A 17,505-nucleotide genomic window follows, 5' to 3' on the forward strand; every position below is an offset into this window, starting at 1 on the left:
TTCGATTCAGTCCCAAAACCACCCGAGCTTGTAACTGCTCCCTCTTGTAAGACGTTATTGAAAGTTCCTTCTATATCAAGGAAGATCCGAACAGCGAACTTCTTCATTGAAAGCGGTGTTTCCAAGTTGAAATACAAATGGTACAAAAACAAATTTAGCTTGAACTTACGAATTATTGAAATCACATATACATGTACTATTTGTCTAATTAAAATCAGTTATATTTATTGGAAAAAATATATAAATTTAAACAGAAAGCTGCAAAAATATCTCATTTGTCTTATTGCCAAGGCCACTTTTGGCACTTTCAATGGCATAATATTGTCCATTCAATCAATTTGCAGTTTAATTGATTTGCCAGCGACTATAACAAATCATTATTGCCATGACGATAGTGCATTAAATGCGCAAATATTTAATAGATCAATATTAAACAGAATACGCTTCGTCAAGCTTCATTGATTGATTGAAAGTACTACATCAAATATTAAGCAAAGAGCACGCCTTGATTGATGCGGCAATCGGTAAACTATTAAAAGTCGCAGAAAGTGATACTTTTCAAACGAAATATATATATATATATTTGCTATATAAAGATACATAATAGAATTTCTCAAACACGACGTGACTGCGTGTAAATATTGTGAATTAGTCAAGACAAATATTTCAGGTAGACTCATTTGTAGACAAGGCATTATATGCGAATCATATGCTTGAGCTAATTTTAAGCCGGGATTTATTTTTATACTTAACACATTTATAAATAAAAGCAGATTGTTCAAAAATAGATAGACTTGACACTGCAGCTTAGCGACTTGGCGAAAATGCTGCTATTTTTAGCAGCGCTCTCCTAATCTTACCAAAAGCAAATATCAAACCGTGCGAAATTATTTATATACTTACCTAACAATAGCTTTTATTGCTATGCAAATTGTAGCAGCACAACAACATTGTCGGACAGACGGAAATGTATACTTTAAAACTGAGGTTATGAAGACATAAGAGTTTGGAAAAATAGCAGTAAGATCAGGAAATGTGTAACACAAAAGGAAATATCTGATACTTTTTTAAAATATATAGATACAAGTAGATATGTCACTGATCAGCGTCCCGACTTGAGTCGATTTAGCCGATAGTCAAGACAAGGTTGGCAGACTATTTTTAAGATATCAATTTTGCACACGTGCTTTTCTTCCAAAAAGTCCTTGCAGGAAAAAATACCTTCACAAAATTTTACATAAACTATTGCACAAGACAACCAGTCAAAGTATTCCCTCAAAGCTAATACGGCTGTGTAAGCCGAAGTTAAGCAATACCAAAAGCTCCGTTAGGATCGAGAAGGATCTCTTCGAGCTGCGGAGCTAAATAGAGAAGGTACCATCTTCTATAAGCGCATACAGCTGCTGATGTATGCCGATGCCATTGATATCATTGGCCTCAACAAGCGTGGCATTAGTTCTGCTTTCTCCAGACTGGATAAGGAAGCGAAGCGAATGGGTCTGGCAAGGAACGAGGGCAAGACGAAATATCAGCTGTCATCGAGCAAACAGTATTTTGACAATCATAACTTCGAAGTCGTAGATAATTTCGTGACTCTTGGAACCAGCATTAACACCGACAAGGACGTCAGCTTCGAAATCCAACGCAGCATAACTCTTGTGAACGGGTACTACTTCGGCAATTGAGAAGTAAAGACCTCTCTCGATGAACAAAAACCAAATCCTATAAGGCACTTATAACCGTAGTATAAATAAAGTGACAGCTGCTAGGTAGAAAAACTTAGAAAAAAGTAGATCTTCATATTGGAAATCACAAGTACGATATAAAAAATACAGCCGTTACGTACTTTATCTTCGAACTTTCCTTCTGAGTGTTCCTTGTGCGTGAATATACTGTCTGGAGTTAGACATAAGCCAGCCCTTTAAGTTGTCGGATGACTGCAATATATTTCAAGCTGAGATGTTTGTCATTGCAAAAGGACTCTGCAGGAACCTGCAAGCAATACCAGCGTCAACATCTTCTTAGACAGCCAAGCAGCAGTCAAGGCAGAAACCTCGCATCGAATATTAACCAGAAGTTTTTGGGGAAGCAGGGTTGACAGAAGCAAACAACTTCACTTCTACTGTGTACCAGGCGACAATGGCATCGGCCGGAGATTGCCAAGAATGGTGTACGGATAACACCTGACAACGTCATCAATATTGGGAAAACCATGCATGGCCTTTACGACGATCTGGACAGAACCATGGTAAAGAAAATCAAAACGCGATGGAACGAGCTAATTGGGCGCAAAACATAATTCCTATTCCCACTGGATAGAAGAGACAGTAGGAACATAAACCTAATACTAGCTGTCACTGTCTGGTGGCGATACACGCTCGCAGGATGAGGCTAACAGATCTAGAAGACTGCAGGAAATGTCTAGAGCAGGATAACAGGGAAACAATGGATCATCTCTTGTGCACTTTTCCCACTGGAGGAGGTATCGATAGTGAGGCCACAGCGACTGTTAAATCGCCTCAAGCACAGGTATCCTCAAGGGAGGCTACTCCTCATGGATCTAGTAACAAAACTCCATCTGATATCGCAAGGACCAAACTGGTGTATGCGTGGCTTATTGGTCTAACAGATCAACCTAACCTAACCTAAATTAATATAACCTGTTCAGAGTATAAAAAAAATATATAGTATATTATATTTTCTTCTATGACTAATGAACTGGTAAGAGTTCCTAAGAATTTGACAACCCTTGCCGAAAATTGATAAAAAATTAAATCCATACAATGATGAAACTTTGTTTTTTTGTTAATCAATCAGCTGAGGCTCACTCAAATCCTAGCAGACCACTCAGATTGCTTGGTCGTTGAAGTGCAGACCAGCCATTGCTTCACCTAACGACAGCAGCCGGCAATTTGTAGCAGCCATCGTGTCCGCACGTCCAAAATGATAACGGAATGTGCATTTAATTTGTAAACAAAACTCTCTCACTATTTTTAGAACATTTAAGTGGGCGAATAAATTTATTTGACAATTAAACATTGCTATAAATTAAGAGCAAACACCTATGCGACGGACCATACTTGTATTGGGCAATTATTTATAATATAAACATCTCCAACGTGGTTCAAACGCATTTCACTCGACAACACTGCGTACTAACGATTATCAAGTTGTTTTCGATTTGAACTTCAAATATGTTTTCTTTGTTGCATGACATGTTTTGTTGCCTATAAAACTAATTTGTCTGCGTTTTGGAATAATAAAACAATAATAGGGCTGTTGATTTGTGGATGAGGCAACAACATGTTGTGCCTTCGATAAAAATATTTAATATTAAAAAATATATTTCCTTATGCTTTATAAACAAATATTTTGCGAAATAATTAACGTTTCCAATTAACACAGTACAGGCGAGTAAACCGATTTGATTTAGTTTCTTTTTATAGCAAAATTACTATTGTTCTGAAAATATTTTCCACATCCACAGGCTAAATGTAGGTATTTGTGTAAGTAATTTCAGAATAAACGCTTTTAAATATGGTTTAAGCAATTAGACATTTTATAATAACAATATTGAATCTGATTTAATTTAATTAATACCGAAGAAAGGCGCAAAACGGACGTCAATTGCTCTAGTAAATTTGATTGGTAAATATTTAGTTATATCGAGTTTTATTTTAAATTTCCAGAACATTTAATAGAAACTAATCCTATTGACGTAAATTACTTTTGAAAATTGTTTCAGTAAATATTTAATAATATTAATGTTTATATTTTGCTGCTTGTCCGAGATAAATAACCAATATTAGCCGATTCGTGCAACCCTGCGCAAACATTTCTGCTGTTATATGCGCAGTGAATGGCTATTAAATATAAACTTCACTTTGTTCACTTAATGATATTCAAATGTCTTAATTGTTCGATATGTATGCCACAAAGTCAAGCGAAAGTGTGGAGATCGGAAAATCCCTGAATTTTTCTGCCACGATTCCGGCCGATTCCAAAAATTGTTCTCACGCGAATGCCTCAATGCGGCCAAATAGAACTCCGTCTGTCTCTCCGAAATAAATATTAGATTGTCAAATATATCTTTCCCGTTTTTTTGCTCTTTATTCAATGCTTTATAAAAAGTGTTACAGTTATCGGATTTAGACGGCAACTTCATAACAACCCCCTCGTAGAAGCTCTCATCCTTATTTGCGAAGAACTCGGACAGCCACTTTTCACAAGCCTCTTTTGAGTTCAACTTTACAACAGGTGGTAATCACTTGGCGTTATGTTCAGGCTATATGGTGGATGCGATAAAATCTCCCATCCGAGCTCCCGTAACTTCTGACGTGTCACCAACGAAGTGTGTGGTCTGTTGGCCAATTATGTTCGCAGTAGATGGTAGAATTAAGCGTCTGGCTTTATGAGAGCAGCTCATAGTGTATGTGTCCTTTCCAATCCCATCAAACGCACAGCAAAACTTACCTGACCGTCAATCCCGGTTTGGTCACTGTTTGTGATGATTCACCGACCTTCGACCACGACCGTTTTCGCTTGATATTGTCGTATGTGATCCACTTTTCGTTGCCAGTCACCATCCGATTCAAAAATGGGTCGTGTTCGTTCCGCTTCAGCAGCATATCGCAGGCGTTGATTCGGTCTAGAAGGTTTTTTTGACTCAAAACATGCGGCACCCAAACATCAAGCTTTTTTGTGTATCCCGCCTTTTGAAGATGGTTTAAAGCTGTTTTCATGATTTCTTCGGTATTCGCCGTCACAGGTCTTCCGCCGGCTAGCTTATCAATGCTCTCGTTTTCACCCGCTCTGAATCGACGAAGCCATTCCTCCGCAGTTCGAAGTGATAGAGTACCATCCTCCAAAACACCATTAATCTCTTGGAACATTTCTCCAGCGGATTTGCCTTTAACGTAGAAAAACTTTAAAGTACTGCGAGTTTCGGCGTTAGTGCACTCCATGTTTACACGTCTGTAACTGTTGAACGCAATATCCAAACTAATCATGCATAGCGTCGTTTCGTACGTTATGTCAAGACCTTTCAAAGATGTATAGTATTGCCAGATACGAGCTCTGTAGCGTTTTATACATAGCTGAGAAATTCAAAAGACAAAAAGGCGGTCGGGATATATTTGACAACCTAATGTAAAAACTATTGTTTATCTCAACATGCTTACTTATAAATTTTGCAAAAAAGTTGCTCTAAAAACGCAACTCATGCGCCTGAATGCATTATCTGCACAGCTTCAGCGCTTTAGGTTCGCCAACATGGCGTATGAGTAACCAATGTGAGACTTCAAAATTCGATTAAACTTTTTAAGCTAGCTACATACACATAAACACTAATATATTGTGTTATGTGTGCACATAAAAATAGCACAACTCATCTTTTACTCACGTTTGGCTGCCAGTTTTGCTCAGCTTGGGTGATTTTTCAATTTCATGCTAATGAGGAGTTAATAAAAGCTAATACAATTTATATATAAGCTGCAGTTGGGCAATAAAATTTGATTTGACTGTACGAAAGCGTGTGTTATACGCAAGGCTTGTGTGTTAAAGAATTAAAAGCATTAAACAATTAATATCAATTAACATATTTATTCGAAATATTTGCGAACTTCAAAGAGCAAAGTGAAACTGGCCAACTTTAACGCCTATAAAATTCAAGTTCGTACTTTTGAGTATAAAGTCTGCAGTGGATAACACAAACGAACGGTTTCAATTGCGAAGCGCAAGAAAAGCAAGAAAAGCGGTGTGTCTTACTTGGAAAAATAAAAATAGAAATCTGAAATTTTCACAAAAACTCCAAAAAGTTGTGTTCGATTTTTTGTTATTTTTGTTACAATAAACAATTACGTTAAAATAAAGATGAATTTCCTAAGCTTGATTGACGAAGTCGCAGTGACGGGCCGCGATTTGCGAAGTATATATAGTGACTCGCGCACCGAATCTTATGAGAACCTCCACGAGCTAGATAACTCTTTGAAACTGATTAGCGCCGAAATGCTGAGCGATAAAGTGCTGGCTCAGGAGTTGGATGAAAACGAGAATTTAGAAGTGGATCATTATGATGAAGCTGTGCTGACCGAGTTGGTGCAGGGCATTTGCATGCAACAACAAAAGTCGACTTTTGTCAAAATCGTGTCCAAATATTTAAGGTAAATTGCTGAAATTGCATCGTTTTTCAAACAAAACAGTTTTTCATAGAAGCAATTGATTTTGATCGGTCCGTTTGTATCACAGCTATAAGATGTAGTGATTTGATATGAAGCATTAGTTTGGAATTCGCAGGTTGGCCTTATATAGTAATATGTCTCAATTTCGTGAATATATCTTATCAAATAAAAAAGGATTTTCGGAGAACTTTAGTTTGACCGTTCAGTTTGTTTGAGAGCGTGTTATATAGTTGTTCAATCTAAAGCAATCAAGTTTTTTCGAAGAATATAGCTCTTCGGTGAACAATAATCCGTTTTGAATAGAATACAAAAGTTTATTTCTATCGCCTTATGCGCACGATAAAGACGTCTGACAATGGAATCGATGGCTTGTGAGGAAATATAAGCGGCTATCTTTTCGACCTTCCCGCGAACTTTCTCACTTTCTCACATATTCTAAAACTGAAAGTAGAACTACAGACTTTATCTTAATATTGCAGTCGATGGCGTCAAAATTCCGAAAGTCAATAACCCTAAGATTTTAAGTATGACATTCGACAGCCTCTGCTCCTTTACTTTATTGCCAAATTACAGAGTCGCAACAAAATCTTCAAGTCGGTAGATAGTAGCAGTTGGGGAAAGAAAACAGCAAAAAAAAAAAAAACGTTGTTGGAAATATACAAGGCAATTCGTCGGCCGGTCCTGAACTACGTGCATCAATAGGGCCGGATGGATGCAGTGAAACGCAGACAAGGAAGCCACAAACATGTCAGAACACTGCTCTCCGAACTACGACAGAATGCCTTTTGATGTCTTCCATCGAACACCTAAATAGTGAGGCTCGTATGCTCCGAAAACGTAATGAACTCCTGTGCAAGCAGTCTCTGTTGAGGTGCTTTCGCAGAAAAGCTACTTGGAGCGGATCCGCCTCCTAGGAGCATCAATAAGTATTTTCTAAACTACGTCGACGACATAAAACTTTAGACTTCAGACGCAACAAATTTCAGTCATGCATTCACCGCCATTTTCAGTGGAGCCATTAACACTTTCACCCACTCCCTTACGAATGAGATCGAATTGCCGAAGTGACACCCTTCTCCTTATGGTCCGACCCCTTCGAAACAGCATGTTTCTTGGACCTACCGTTGTATATAGTATGTCATCGATGACCATCCTAACCAGGATTTTAGTTACAAAGATACACTGTTATGAGGAAAACACGCTCTTTCATTCTAATTAAGATAACTCACATATTGGTCGATATGTGCGGTATAAAATCACCTGGAAGTTCGAAAATATTTGTATTAGGCTTAGGAAATTATTGACACGATTTAACTATTCTTTGACAATCAGACATACTTATACTTATCAAGTAATGTTTCGTCTAAATTTCAATTATAAATCCTATACAGTGATTTATATTTTCGGCAAAAATTCATCTATAGATACTGGAATCCAGATATTCGGTACCAAGAGACTTAAAGAATTTAATTCGATTTTAACAATTTTTGGTTATAAGAAGGCATGCTTCAAGGTCCAATTTGGTCCATTCTCGCACTGTAACAGAAGAATGTCAAATATCAAATTTGGTTGAAATTGGTCGGGCAGGTTCCGAAATATGGAATTTCTCCCATCGTCCAATTTCGATCGCGGCTCCCATAGGGCTCTCTCATGCTATCCTATGGGGTAAAATTTAATGTCTCTGGCGTTTAAAATAGTACCGTTATTTGGAGTGGGCTTCCATTTTCGCTTTATCGGTTGGGGTACTCAAGCACTTTGTCTTGAGTTTATTTCTTTATTTTAGCTTGAAAGTTTTGTACATTAAACCTCTAAGTGTGTGGGGCCAAGCCCATTTTCTTAAATTTTTCACCCAAATTAAAACTTTGTATCTTATTTTAGTGGTTAGTTATGGCAATTGGTATGTTTTTGTTTAAGGCAAATATGTGGGCATGGAGCTCATCTGCGAACTCGTCTCAGATCTCAGGTCTCAGATGGTACATCAATTGATTTCATTGACTCGTTCAAGCATTTCGACTGGTAACTTGCGATTGATACACGTCATTATCCACATAGACTTTAGATTTTACATATTCCCATAGAAAAAAGCCAAACAGTGTGGCATCACACTGTCAATAAATCCATTGATTGATGCGATGTGTGGGAAGTAGCGCCGGCTTCTTGAAACCAAATGTCGTCGCGATCACGAGATTCAATTTCAGGCGTCAAATAGTCAGCTATAGTGGCGCGATAATGGTTGCTATTAACGGTTACGTTCTCACCAGCATCATTTTTGCAGAAATATGGAAATATTTGGGCTCACCAGCCAACAAAGCACATAAAACTGTTGTTTTTGTGGATGAAATGGCAGCTCTTGAATCTTTTCCTGTTGCTTTTTGTCCCAGATGCGGCAATACGGATCTTCTTTGAACTTTTCAAGAGACTTTCGACGTCGATTGGAAATTGCGATCGGCCTCAGTTCTTACGCAAGCTGTAATTTATCCGCTTTCAATTTAAGATCTCGAAGTAAAATGCGCCAAATTGTTGCATACGTCAGTCCGAGCTGCTGCGAACGGCAGCGAATCAACTCTCCACGGTCTTCATGTACACTTTCCGCGATGGCTGCTATATTTTTTTCACTGCCTGAGTGAAAATCAAAATATAATAAATATATAAAAGAGCAATACACAACTGCAGTTGTAGATATAATGTTATTATAATAAACATCCTTCAATAAATCTGTTAACGGATTACGGCTACGTGCCTCTGATTTGCTGTAGACGAAGTCTGCTTATTTTTTGAATAAACAAACTATGACATAATTTATAAAAAATTTAGAACCTTAAATACTAGAATTCAGAAATTTATCAGCTATTAGTAAAATACCGGGCTGTTGGGATTTGTAACTTAATATTACAAAAAAAAAAAAAAAAAAAAAAAAAAAAAAAAAAAAAAAAAAAAAAAAAATAAGTTATTTTTATTTTTTTTTTTTATTTTATTTTATAAAAGCTTACATAATAATACAATTATTATACAAACTTAAGAAAATACGCAGCACTAGCATCATGGGCTATCGGTTATTTTTAGAAACGCACAATCATTCATTCATTACTTTTTGAAATCTTTATGATCTCCATAATTAAAAAAAATGCATAATACGTGATTTTAAATTACAGTAGCTCACTAACCAGTCCTCATACTCGTATAGACAAGGCGTAATTCTTAAATTTTATTTGCTTCGACTGATTAGATAAAATTTTGTGACTCAAAGTCATGAGTTTTATTTTCTAATTCCACCGCCCATAAATATTTGTACTACCTGTTTCGGCACACACATACATACACAGTTTTATGGAAGATAAACTAGAATTTTTTACGCGATAACACGGCTAGACATTACACAGTTAGATTATAAAGCGCGAGCCTATTTTTGCTTACGTAGTTTTGCATTTCGGTGAAAAATTGTATGTCTGTATGTTTATGATAGCTTCATTGACAAATTTACAGTTGTTTTGTGAGTTTTAGGGGATTTTATAATTTTTTGAATACTTTTAATTTTATTTAGGGTGTTCTGAAAATATTTTTGGCTGCTGCAATTGGCGATTTAGTTGGGAGTTTCGATATACATACATACATATATTAATTCAAATCAGGGTGTATTATAAATTTCGAAAATTTTCGAATTTCGAAAAATCGTCAAAATTATATTTTTTTATTTATGGTTAGCACTTAGAGCAACACCAAGTCAGAGACTAAACAATATTTTACATCTACTGCCCACAGATTTGTTCTATAAGCAAATGGCAGCGAAGTCAGCTCTTAGACTGAGCGAATCTTCCGTATTATTAAACTAAAATTTGGTTCACAATATTGCGCTCCCTTGCAGAGAAGAGTGGCAAAGGAATGCTTTGGACAGGTACACAGGGATAAGTATCTATACGAGTGGATACGAACTATACCAAATAAAAGAGTGGCACGTACAAAACTACATATACAAATTGGCTTACGTTTACCAGACTTCCAGTTTGAGATCACAGCAATTAAACAAAAAAAAAAAATTAAAAAAAAGTCGCGGACAAATCTAGTAAAAACAAGTAAGGAAGCGCTAAGTTCGGGTGTCACCGAACATTTTATACTCTCGCATGCTAGTAATAATTGAGATTTCAGGCGTGGTTGTGAACCGATTTCACCCATATTTGGTACATGTCATCAGAGTGTTAAGAAAATATTATATACCGAATTTCATTGAAATCGATTGAGTACTTCCTGAGATATGGTTTTTGGTTCATAAGTGGACGACGCCACGCCCATTTTAAATTTAAAAAAAAAAAGCCTGGGTGCAGCTTCCTTCTGCCATTTCTTCCATAAAAGTTAGTGTTTCTAATGTTTTTCGTTAGTCGGTTAACACACTTTTAGTGATTTTCAACATAACCTTTGTATCTGAGGTGGACGTGGTTATTATCCGATTTCTTCCATTTTTGAACTGTATATGGAAATGCCTAAAGGAAACGACTCTATACAGTTTGGTTGACATAGCTATAGTAGTTTTCGAGATATGTAAAAAAAAGTTAGTAGGGGGTGGGCCACGCCCACTTTTCCAAAAAAATTACGTCCAAATATGCCCCTCCCTAATGCGATCCTTTGTGCCAAATTTAATTTTAATATCTTTATTTATGGCTTAGTTATGACACTTTATAGGTTTTCGGTTTCCGCCATTTTGTGGGCGTGGCAGTGGGCCGATTTTGCCCATATCTCAATTTTTACTCAAGTTACAGCTTGCACGGACGGACGGACAGACGGACATTCGGATTTCAACTCTACTCGTCACTCTGATCACTTTGGTATATATAACCCTATATCTGACTCTTTTAGTTTTGGGACTTACAACCAACCGTTATGTGAACAAAACTATAATACTCTCTTTAGCAACTTTGTTGCGAGAGTATAAATATGATAGCCGTAATAGTCATGAAAAACAGATGATAGACGCAGGAAGCTGCAAGCTTCAGCTGGAGGCCATATGTAAGAAGATGTTAGGTTACTAATAACATGACTGATGTTGTTAGTTCGTTCTGCTTTCTTCAGACTGGATAAGTAAGTGAAGTAAATGGGTCTGACAGTGAACGAGGGCCAGATGAAAAATTGCTGAGAGACAGTGCTATCCAGTGGTACACTGACAGCTAGAAAACACCGAAAGGCAGAGTAGCAGGCATTGCGGGACCGCATACCAAGCTATCTGTACTAATGGTATGTTTTCCAAGCATTTTTCAAGCAGAAGCTTTTACTATAAGTCAGTGCGCAGAACTCAATCTCCATCGCAACTATCACAACCAGCGTATCGCAACAGTCAGGCGGCACCAGTAGCGATCTCAGCATATGATCTTAAATCGCTTTTAGTAGAGGCATGCATAGGAAGGCCACCTTACATACCTAAGCTGGGTGCTAGCGCAGAAAGGGGTAGCCGGAAATGAGCTAGCCGAAGAACTTGGCCGCTCTGCGGTGTCGGTCAAGGTGACGAGACCAGAACCATGTAGCGCAGTGGTATCCCATACTCTTAAGGAGCTGCTCTGCACGGAGGAGAGAGTGGAGAGAGAGCAGCATAGGCAGCAGGCAGCGGACCATGCCAAGCTGCTTCTGAGAAGGTACAACCTCTCAAAGTTTAAGGAAATAATTAACCTCGCACATGACAAATTCCGCCTTCTCGTTGCGTTCTGCACAGGGAAGTACTTGGAAAACATGGACATAGTCTCTTGCGCAAAATGGCGATTCTACGACTTGGAACAGGAAACCTCAGTACACCTGATTCTGGATTATGCAGCACTTTGAAGAAGCAGGCTTAAGACCCTAGGTTCTATCTACATGGACATGAATCACATCACCTCAGGAGCGCACAGCAGGCTCCTGCAATTAATGCTGAACCTTGTTGACCATATGTGATATAGGAGAGGGCACAATAGACCCTGGGTCGTAGTGCAACACCTCATTATTAATCACCTATCTATCTAAGATGAAATATCTCCTGTCATCAAACAAACACACTCGTGCCTTGGCTAACACGTCTCTGTTGAGAGTTATAGCTTCGAAGTCGTAGATAAATAGAGAAAGGTTCGGCGGAAGATTTATGGTCCATTGCGCATTGGTAACGAAGAATAAGGAACAATGATCTTTTCGAGATATACAACGACATTATCAAAGTTCAGCGAATTAAGAAACAACGGCTACGCTGGCTAGATCATGTCGTTTGTATGGATGAAAACACTACAGTTCTGAGAGTATTCGACGCAGAACTCGCCGGGGGAAGCAGAGGAAGAGGAAGATATCCACTCTGCGGGAAAAATCAGGAAAGACCTGGCTACACTTAGAATTTCAAATTGGTGTCAAACAGCGAAAAGTAAAGAAAGAAGAATATGTCGTCTTTCGGCTCGTTGACTCGAAAGAAACATGTGCGATTTTCTTGAAAATCTCAGCCAAGTCAGCTGCTTTAAATTAGTATGGCGCTAGACAAGTCTTTTATTGCGAAATCTAAAAATAACATTTTATTGCTCTCAATACTCGTTTTAAACATTTTCATTGTGCAAAGAATAAATACTGCAAGCGATGGTTATATTTAAACTATTTAAATAAATATGATATGTGATTTTACTAAAATAATATATTCTGCGTAAAAGGTGTTTGCAGCCTTGCCATAATGTCTAACAATAGATCAAAAAACTAAAACGGTTTTAATATGTAACTATATCTCTATAAGCGTACTTTAGGATGGGCCGAAAATACGAATCTACTTCTTCTTCAACCGTTCATATCTTTTCAACGGTTGGGTTTACAATAAAATCATATGAGATTAGTTTGTAGAGCATACAATTTCCAACAATGTCAAAACAACGAAATTTAAAAAAAAAAATTTTTTTTGAAAGAGTTAGATCCGAAATATGCATTTTTCAAAGCGGTAATAAGGAAAAAATGGAAAACCGTTAAACAGAGAACACTCCAGTTGCTTAGAGTGCCTTTCTAATATGTGTCTATCAAGCAATTTTTCGTAGTACGAAGCGAAAATAAATATATTTTTTTTTTTACCCACCCTAATGTATATACATTTCACAAGCAAAGATTTTTTGCAAATGAAGCAAGCACTTAAGTACTTTAAGTACTAAAACACTAAATATTTAAGCAAATATTATGTAGATTTTCAGTGGCCAAAAAAAGCCGAGGAAGCTGCCAGTTAATATGGATTTCACTAGCTATGTATTTCCTAATAACTTCACCAAGATGCGCTAATTATCACCCTTCGCCGCGCGCAAACAAACACCGCTGGACAAAGGCTAATAAATATTTATTAAAATTTTAACAGTAATAAAAGTGCTGTTAATTTGATACAAAAACGCCGATGAAGCCGATGAAAAGGGGAGTGCTAGGAGGGGCGTGTGGTATTGGCTGCGCAGGTGAGCGGCGCGCACGAGTCTCACGCTTGCGGGGTTGAGGGCTGAGCTCACTTTACACCACGGTTTATTGGCTTATCGAGGGCTGGGTGGGGGCACGTGTGCTGCGGTTTGTTGTGCCGATCATGAAGCGCCTATATAATTGGCGCACAATGTGGACTTGAAAGTCATTAGCGCGTGTTCCAGCCGACTGTGCACAAGTGCAAATTCATGACAGCGTAACATTTGGTGATTTAACCAATTATAGCAAATCTAAATACGATTAAAAGTGCTCAGCGTTAATTAGATTTTGAGAGTAACGTAAATTAATTGCATTTTAACAAGAGTTTTTGACAGCAAGTTATTTAAGTAAATAAAAAGTCACGCATACGCCATGGAGATCCAGAGCAGTGCAGTTGAGAATTATAGCTTTGGTGGTGTTGGTTTTAAGGAGAAGGATACGTTGAATTTAAGCGCAATTGATGAGGAAGCTTATGCGAAGAGTGACAGTGAGAGTGATGCGGGTATTATGATTGTGATTGATAAAGTGAGCGATGTTGGCGAAGAGTCGATAATCGACATTTTAACAACAACTAATGAAACATGCGCTGAGACTGAAGCGAAAAATCAATTGGAGAAACAAGTGGAAGAAGCAAAGGAACTGCAAGAGACCACGCAAATAATTGAGGAAATTATAGAAGGTGTGGCGCTTAATCGTAGGCGTGGCACCATTATACGCACCATATCGGCGATTATAAGGTAAATGCAACGTGACAAGTGACCAACCACAGAAAACCAAGAATTATTCTATTTTGGTCAATGTTAACACATAACGAAGATACAATGAATGGGACTTATTAGCATGGTCATCAGCCTAGATCATCATTTTACTGCAATAATTCGCATAACTGTTTAGTGTTGCCATTACTGTGTAGAATAACGGTAACAATGCCTTGACAGGACTATTTAGTATGTTCAATTTTAAATGGTCTTTGAGTTTCGAAAATAAATTTGAGGAGGATTGCCACCTGTTTGCAATTTTAAATACTTAAAAATATAAGAAATTATTACAGTAAGGAGAACAAAACTGTTTACAAAATATAGCTGTTCGAAAAGAAAAATTTTTTGAGCTGAAGTCGATGTAGCGATGTTTGTCTGTCCGTCCGTCTGTAAGTATATACGTGAATTAGTCCCTCAATTCTAGTTCAGTTTTCTCAGTTTCTTCACAAAATTACGTACATTACATTTTCCAAACAAGCGCTACAATAACTGAAAAAAACTTTTAGATCGGGCTACTATATCATATAGCTGCCATACAAATTGAACACTCAACACACAGCTTTTGTATGAAAAACTTTTTTATTTGGCAACATTTCTTCACAAAATTTAGTACATCACATTTTCCAAACAAACGCTACAATAACTTAAAAAAACTTTTAGATCGGGCTACTATATCATATAGCTGCCATACAAACTGAACTGAAAACCGAGTCTTTGTATGAAAATTTCTTTTATTTGACAAGATTTCTTTAAGAAATTAGGCACTAAAACGCTTACAATAACTGAAAAAAACTTTTAGGTCAGACGTCTATAGCATATATCTACCATACAAACTCAGCGACCAAAGCCCAATCTATGTATGAAAAACTTTTTTATTTTAAAAGATTTCTGCACAAAATTAAATACAGCTCATTGTCTAACGGAACACTACAATATCTGAAGAAAACTTTTAGATCGATCCACTATAGCATATAGCTGCCATACAAGCTGAGCGATCCAAGTTCAATTCAAGTTTTAATATGGAAACGTCTGTACAAATATGTAAAGGGTACTCTAGCTTCATTGTAAGCGAATTTAACCTTTTTCTTATTTATTATGTCATCACTTGGCAATATTAAATTTTTGTCTTCACCTTTTATCTGTCGCACAGTGTCCTCAGACAACTTATCGCTTCGTACGACTATCGCGCAGTGTCAAGCGGCATCGTTTGGCACGCGCCGTCTCCGATTGTATATGACAACATATGTATGCATATGTGCGTGAATAAGTGTTCACAAGTAAGTGTTTACCAAAAACAAAAAATAAAATTCTCTGCTTGATGGGTTAATTGTTGTCAAGCTATTCTTTTTTTTTTTGCCGAATTTAATGTCTATCAAATTCAGCACATACATATTTATATATATGCATATATATGAAAAGTGTTATGTTTTTAAGTATATTTGATGTACATACATATGTACATACAATACCAGACAGACCAACACATTTGAAAACAAGTAATATTCAAATTAATTGCATTAATTTGTTTAGATTCTTTGATTTCAAGTGTCTTTTAAATACCGTTACTTGTATGTACAATGTCTTTTTGTTTTCTGTTTTTTTGCCAACAACAACGAATTCGTTTTGGTGTAGCCTACAGAAGCGCTTTTTATCGATGCGACCGTGAGTAATTCCATTCCAAAAAAAAAAAAAAAACAAAAAAAAACACGCAAAAATATTTAAAATTTTAGTTTTTTTACTCTTTACAAATAAATGTAGTGCGTTTTCTTCTTAGCAAAACTTTAGTCATTTCTACAAACACCGTTATTTATAATAATAACATTTCATTGAATTCATTATTAAAGCATTATCTGCGCCAAGAATTAAGTAATTTTGTTTACCATTCCGTTATATTGAAATACTTTATCTCTTGTTGTTGTTATTGCTGTTGCATTGATTGTAGTAATTGCTCCTGTGAGCGGCATTTTTTCCATTGTGTAGTTTTGAAACATTTTTAGTATTTAATAAACCGTTATTTTTGTAATTTGTATATGTTATTGCGTGTGTTTTGACCCGTGTTGAGTTTCAAATACTTGTTTTTCAACTTTTTCGTATTCAAAGTCTGTCCGCTGCTTTTTATCAAGATAATACATTTTAAGTTCGTAATCAATTTGGTTTCGTATTAGCTTCGAAAGCTTAGTTTTCTGCTTTCTTCAACGCGTTGTTTTGCTTAAACAATTTCGTTTTGTTGTTGTAACAATATACACTACATATATTCAAAGAAATTCTATGATTAGCACTGCAGGTTCTAACGCTTACATGGGCGGTTCAGACTCCGATGAAAACGATCCAACAGATGGGTAAGGGTTTAGACAAATAAACACTTAAAAATTATTTTCCAAATTTAAAAAAAAAAAAAAATATTTTCAAAATTTAAATTTGTTTTCCTTTTTTTGTGTAAATTATTATGAAATATTAAATTATTAAAAATAAAGCTTATTCATTGCCGTATCAGATGCAAAAGCATATCAACAGAAATAAAATGTATACAGGGTGATTTAAAAGATCACGCTGAATTAAAAGAAATCTTCATTGACTGCTGTTGATTAAAGACGATTAAACGATCAAACGATGAGAAGTGCTTTATAAAACAAAACCAGAAACAGATACAAATTTAAGCTCAAATAAAAAAATGTAAAACAGTTAATTAGGATTTTGGCTTTTCGAAAACTAAATTTTCAACATTTAATTCCGATTTTCGGATTTCAAATTAAATTTCCAATTTCATAGCTAATATTTTTTCATTAAAATCTCATCATCATTTTGGCATTCAAAATAAAATTGTCAATATATGAATCCGATTTTGGAATTCAAAATTAAATATGCAGTTTTACACCAAAAATTTCTTTTTAGTTCAAATTAATCAAAATAAAGTTTCCAACTTTTAATTTCGATTTTGAGATTCAAAATTAGATTTCCAACATTAACTTCGATTTTCGAATTAAAAATTATAATTTCAATATTCAATCCAAAAATTAAAAATATTTCATATATCAATATTTTGGCATTCAGAACTAATATTCGATTTTTTAATGCCAATTTTGGATGTTCTAAATTAAATTAAAATTTTTGGATTGAAAATTAGGTTTCCAACTTTCTATTCCGATTTTTGGATT

At 36.2% G+C, this 17,505-nt stretch overlaps 1 protein-coding gene across 4 annotated transcripts in view; it reads left to right on the plus strand.

Moving 5' to 3' along the window:
• Positions 1-17,505, plus strand: part of LOC108968822 (glutaminase liver isoform, mitochondrial) — a 61,931-nt gene that overhangs the window by 36,232 nt on the left and 8,194 nt on the right. For 2 of the 4 annotated variants that reach the window (XM_018933111.1, XM_018933113.1), the window contains exon 4: positions 15,983-16,012. The exons of 1 other annotated variant lie outside the window; for it this stretch is intronic. In XM_018933111.1, the coding sequence (XP_018788656.1) occupies positions 15,983-16,012 (30 nt within the window). Of the gene's footprint in view, positions 1-13,749; positions 14,330-15,982; positions 16,013-17,505 lie in introns of those variants that run through there. One more of the 4 variants, XM_018933115.1, reaches the window with a different exon arrangement.

The sequence above is a fragment of the Bactrocera latifrons genome, unplaced genomic scaffold (genome assembly GCF_001853355.1).
Source record: "Bactrocera latifrons isolate USDA-ARS-PBARC rearing strain unplaced genomic scaffold, ASM185335v1 scaffold_23, whole genome shotgun sequence".
In the NCBI taxonomy this organism is placed as follows: domain Eukaryota; kingdom Metazoa; phylum Arthropoda; class Insecta; order Diptera; family Tephritidae; genus Bactrocera; species Bactrocera latifrons.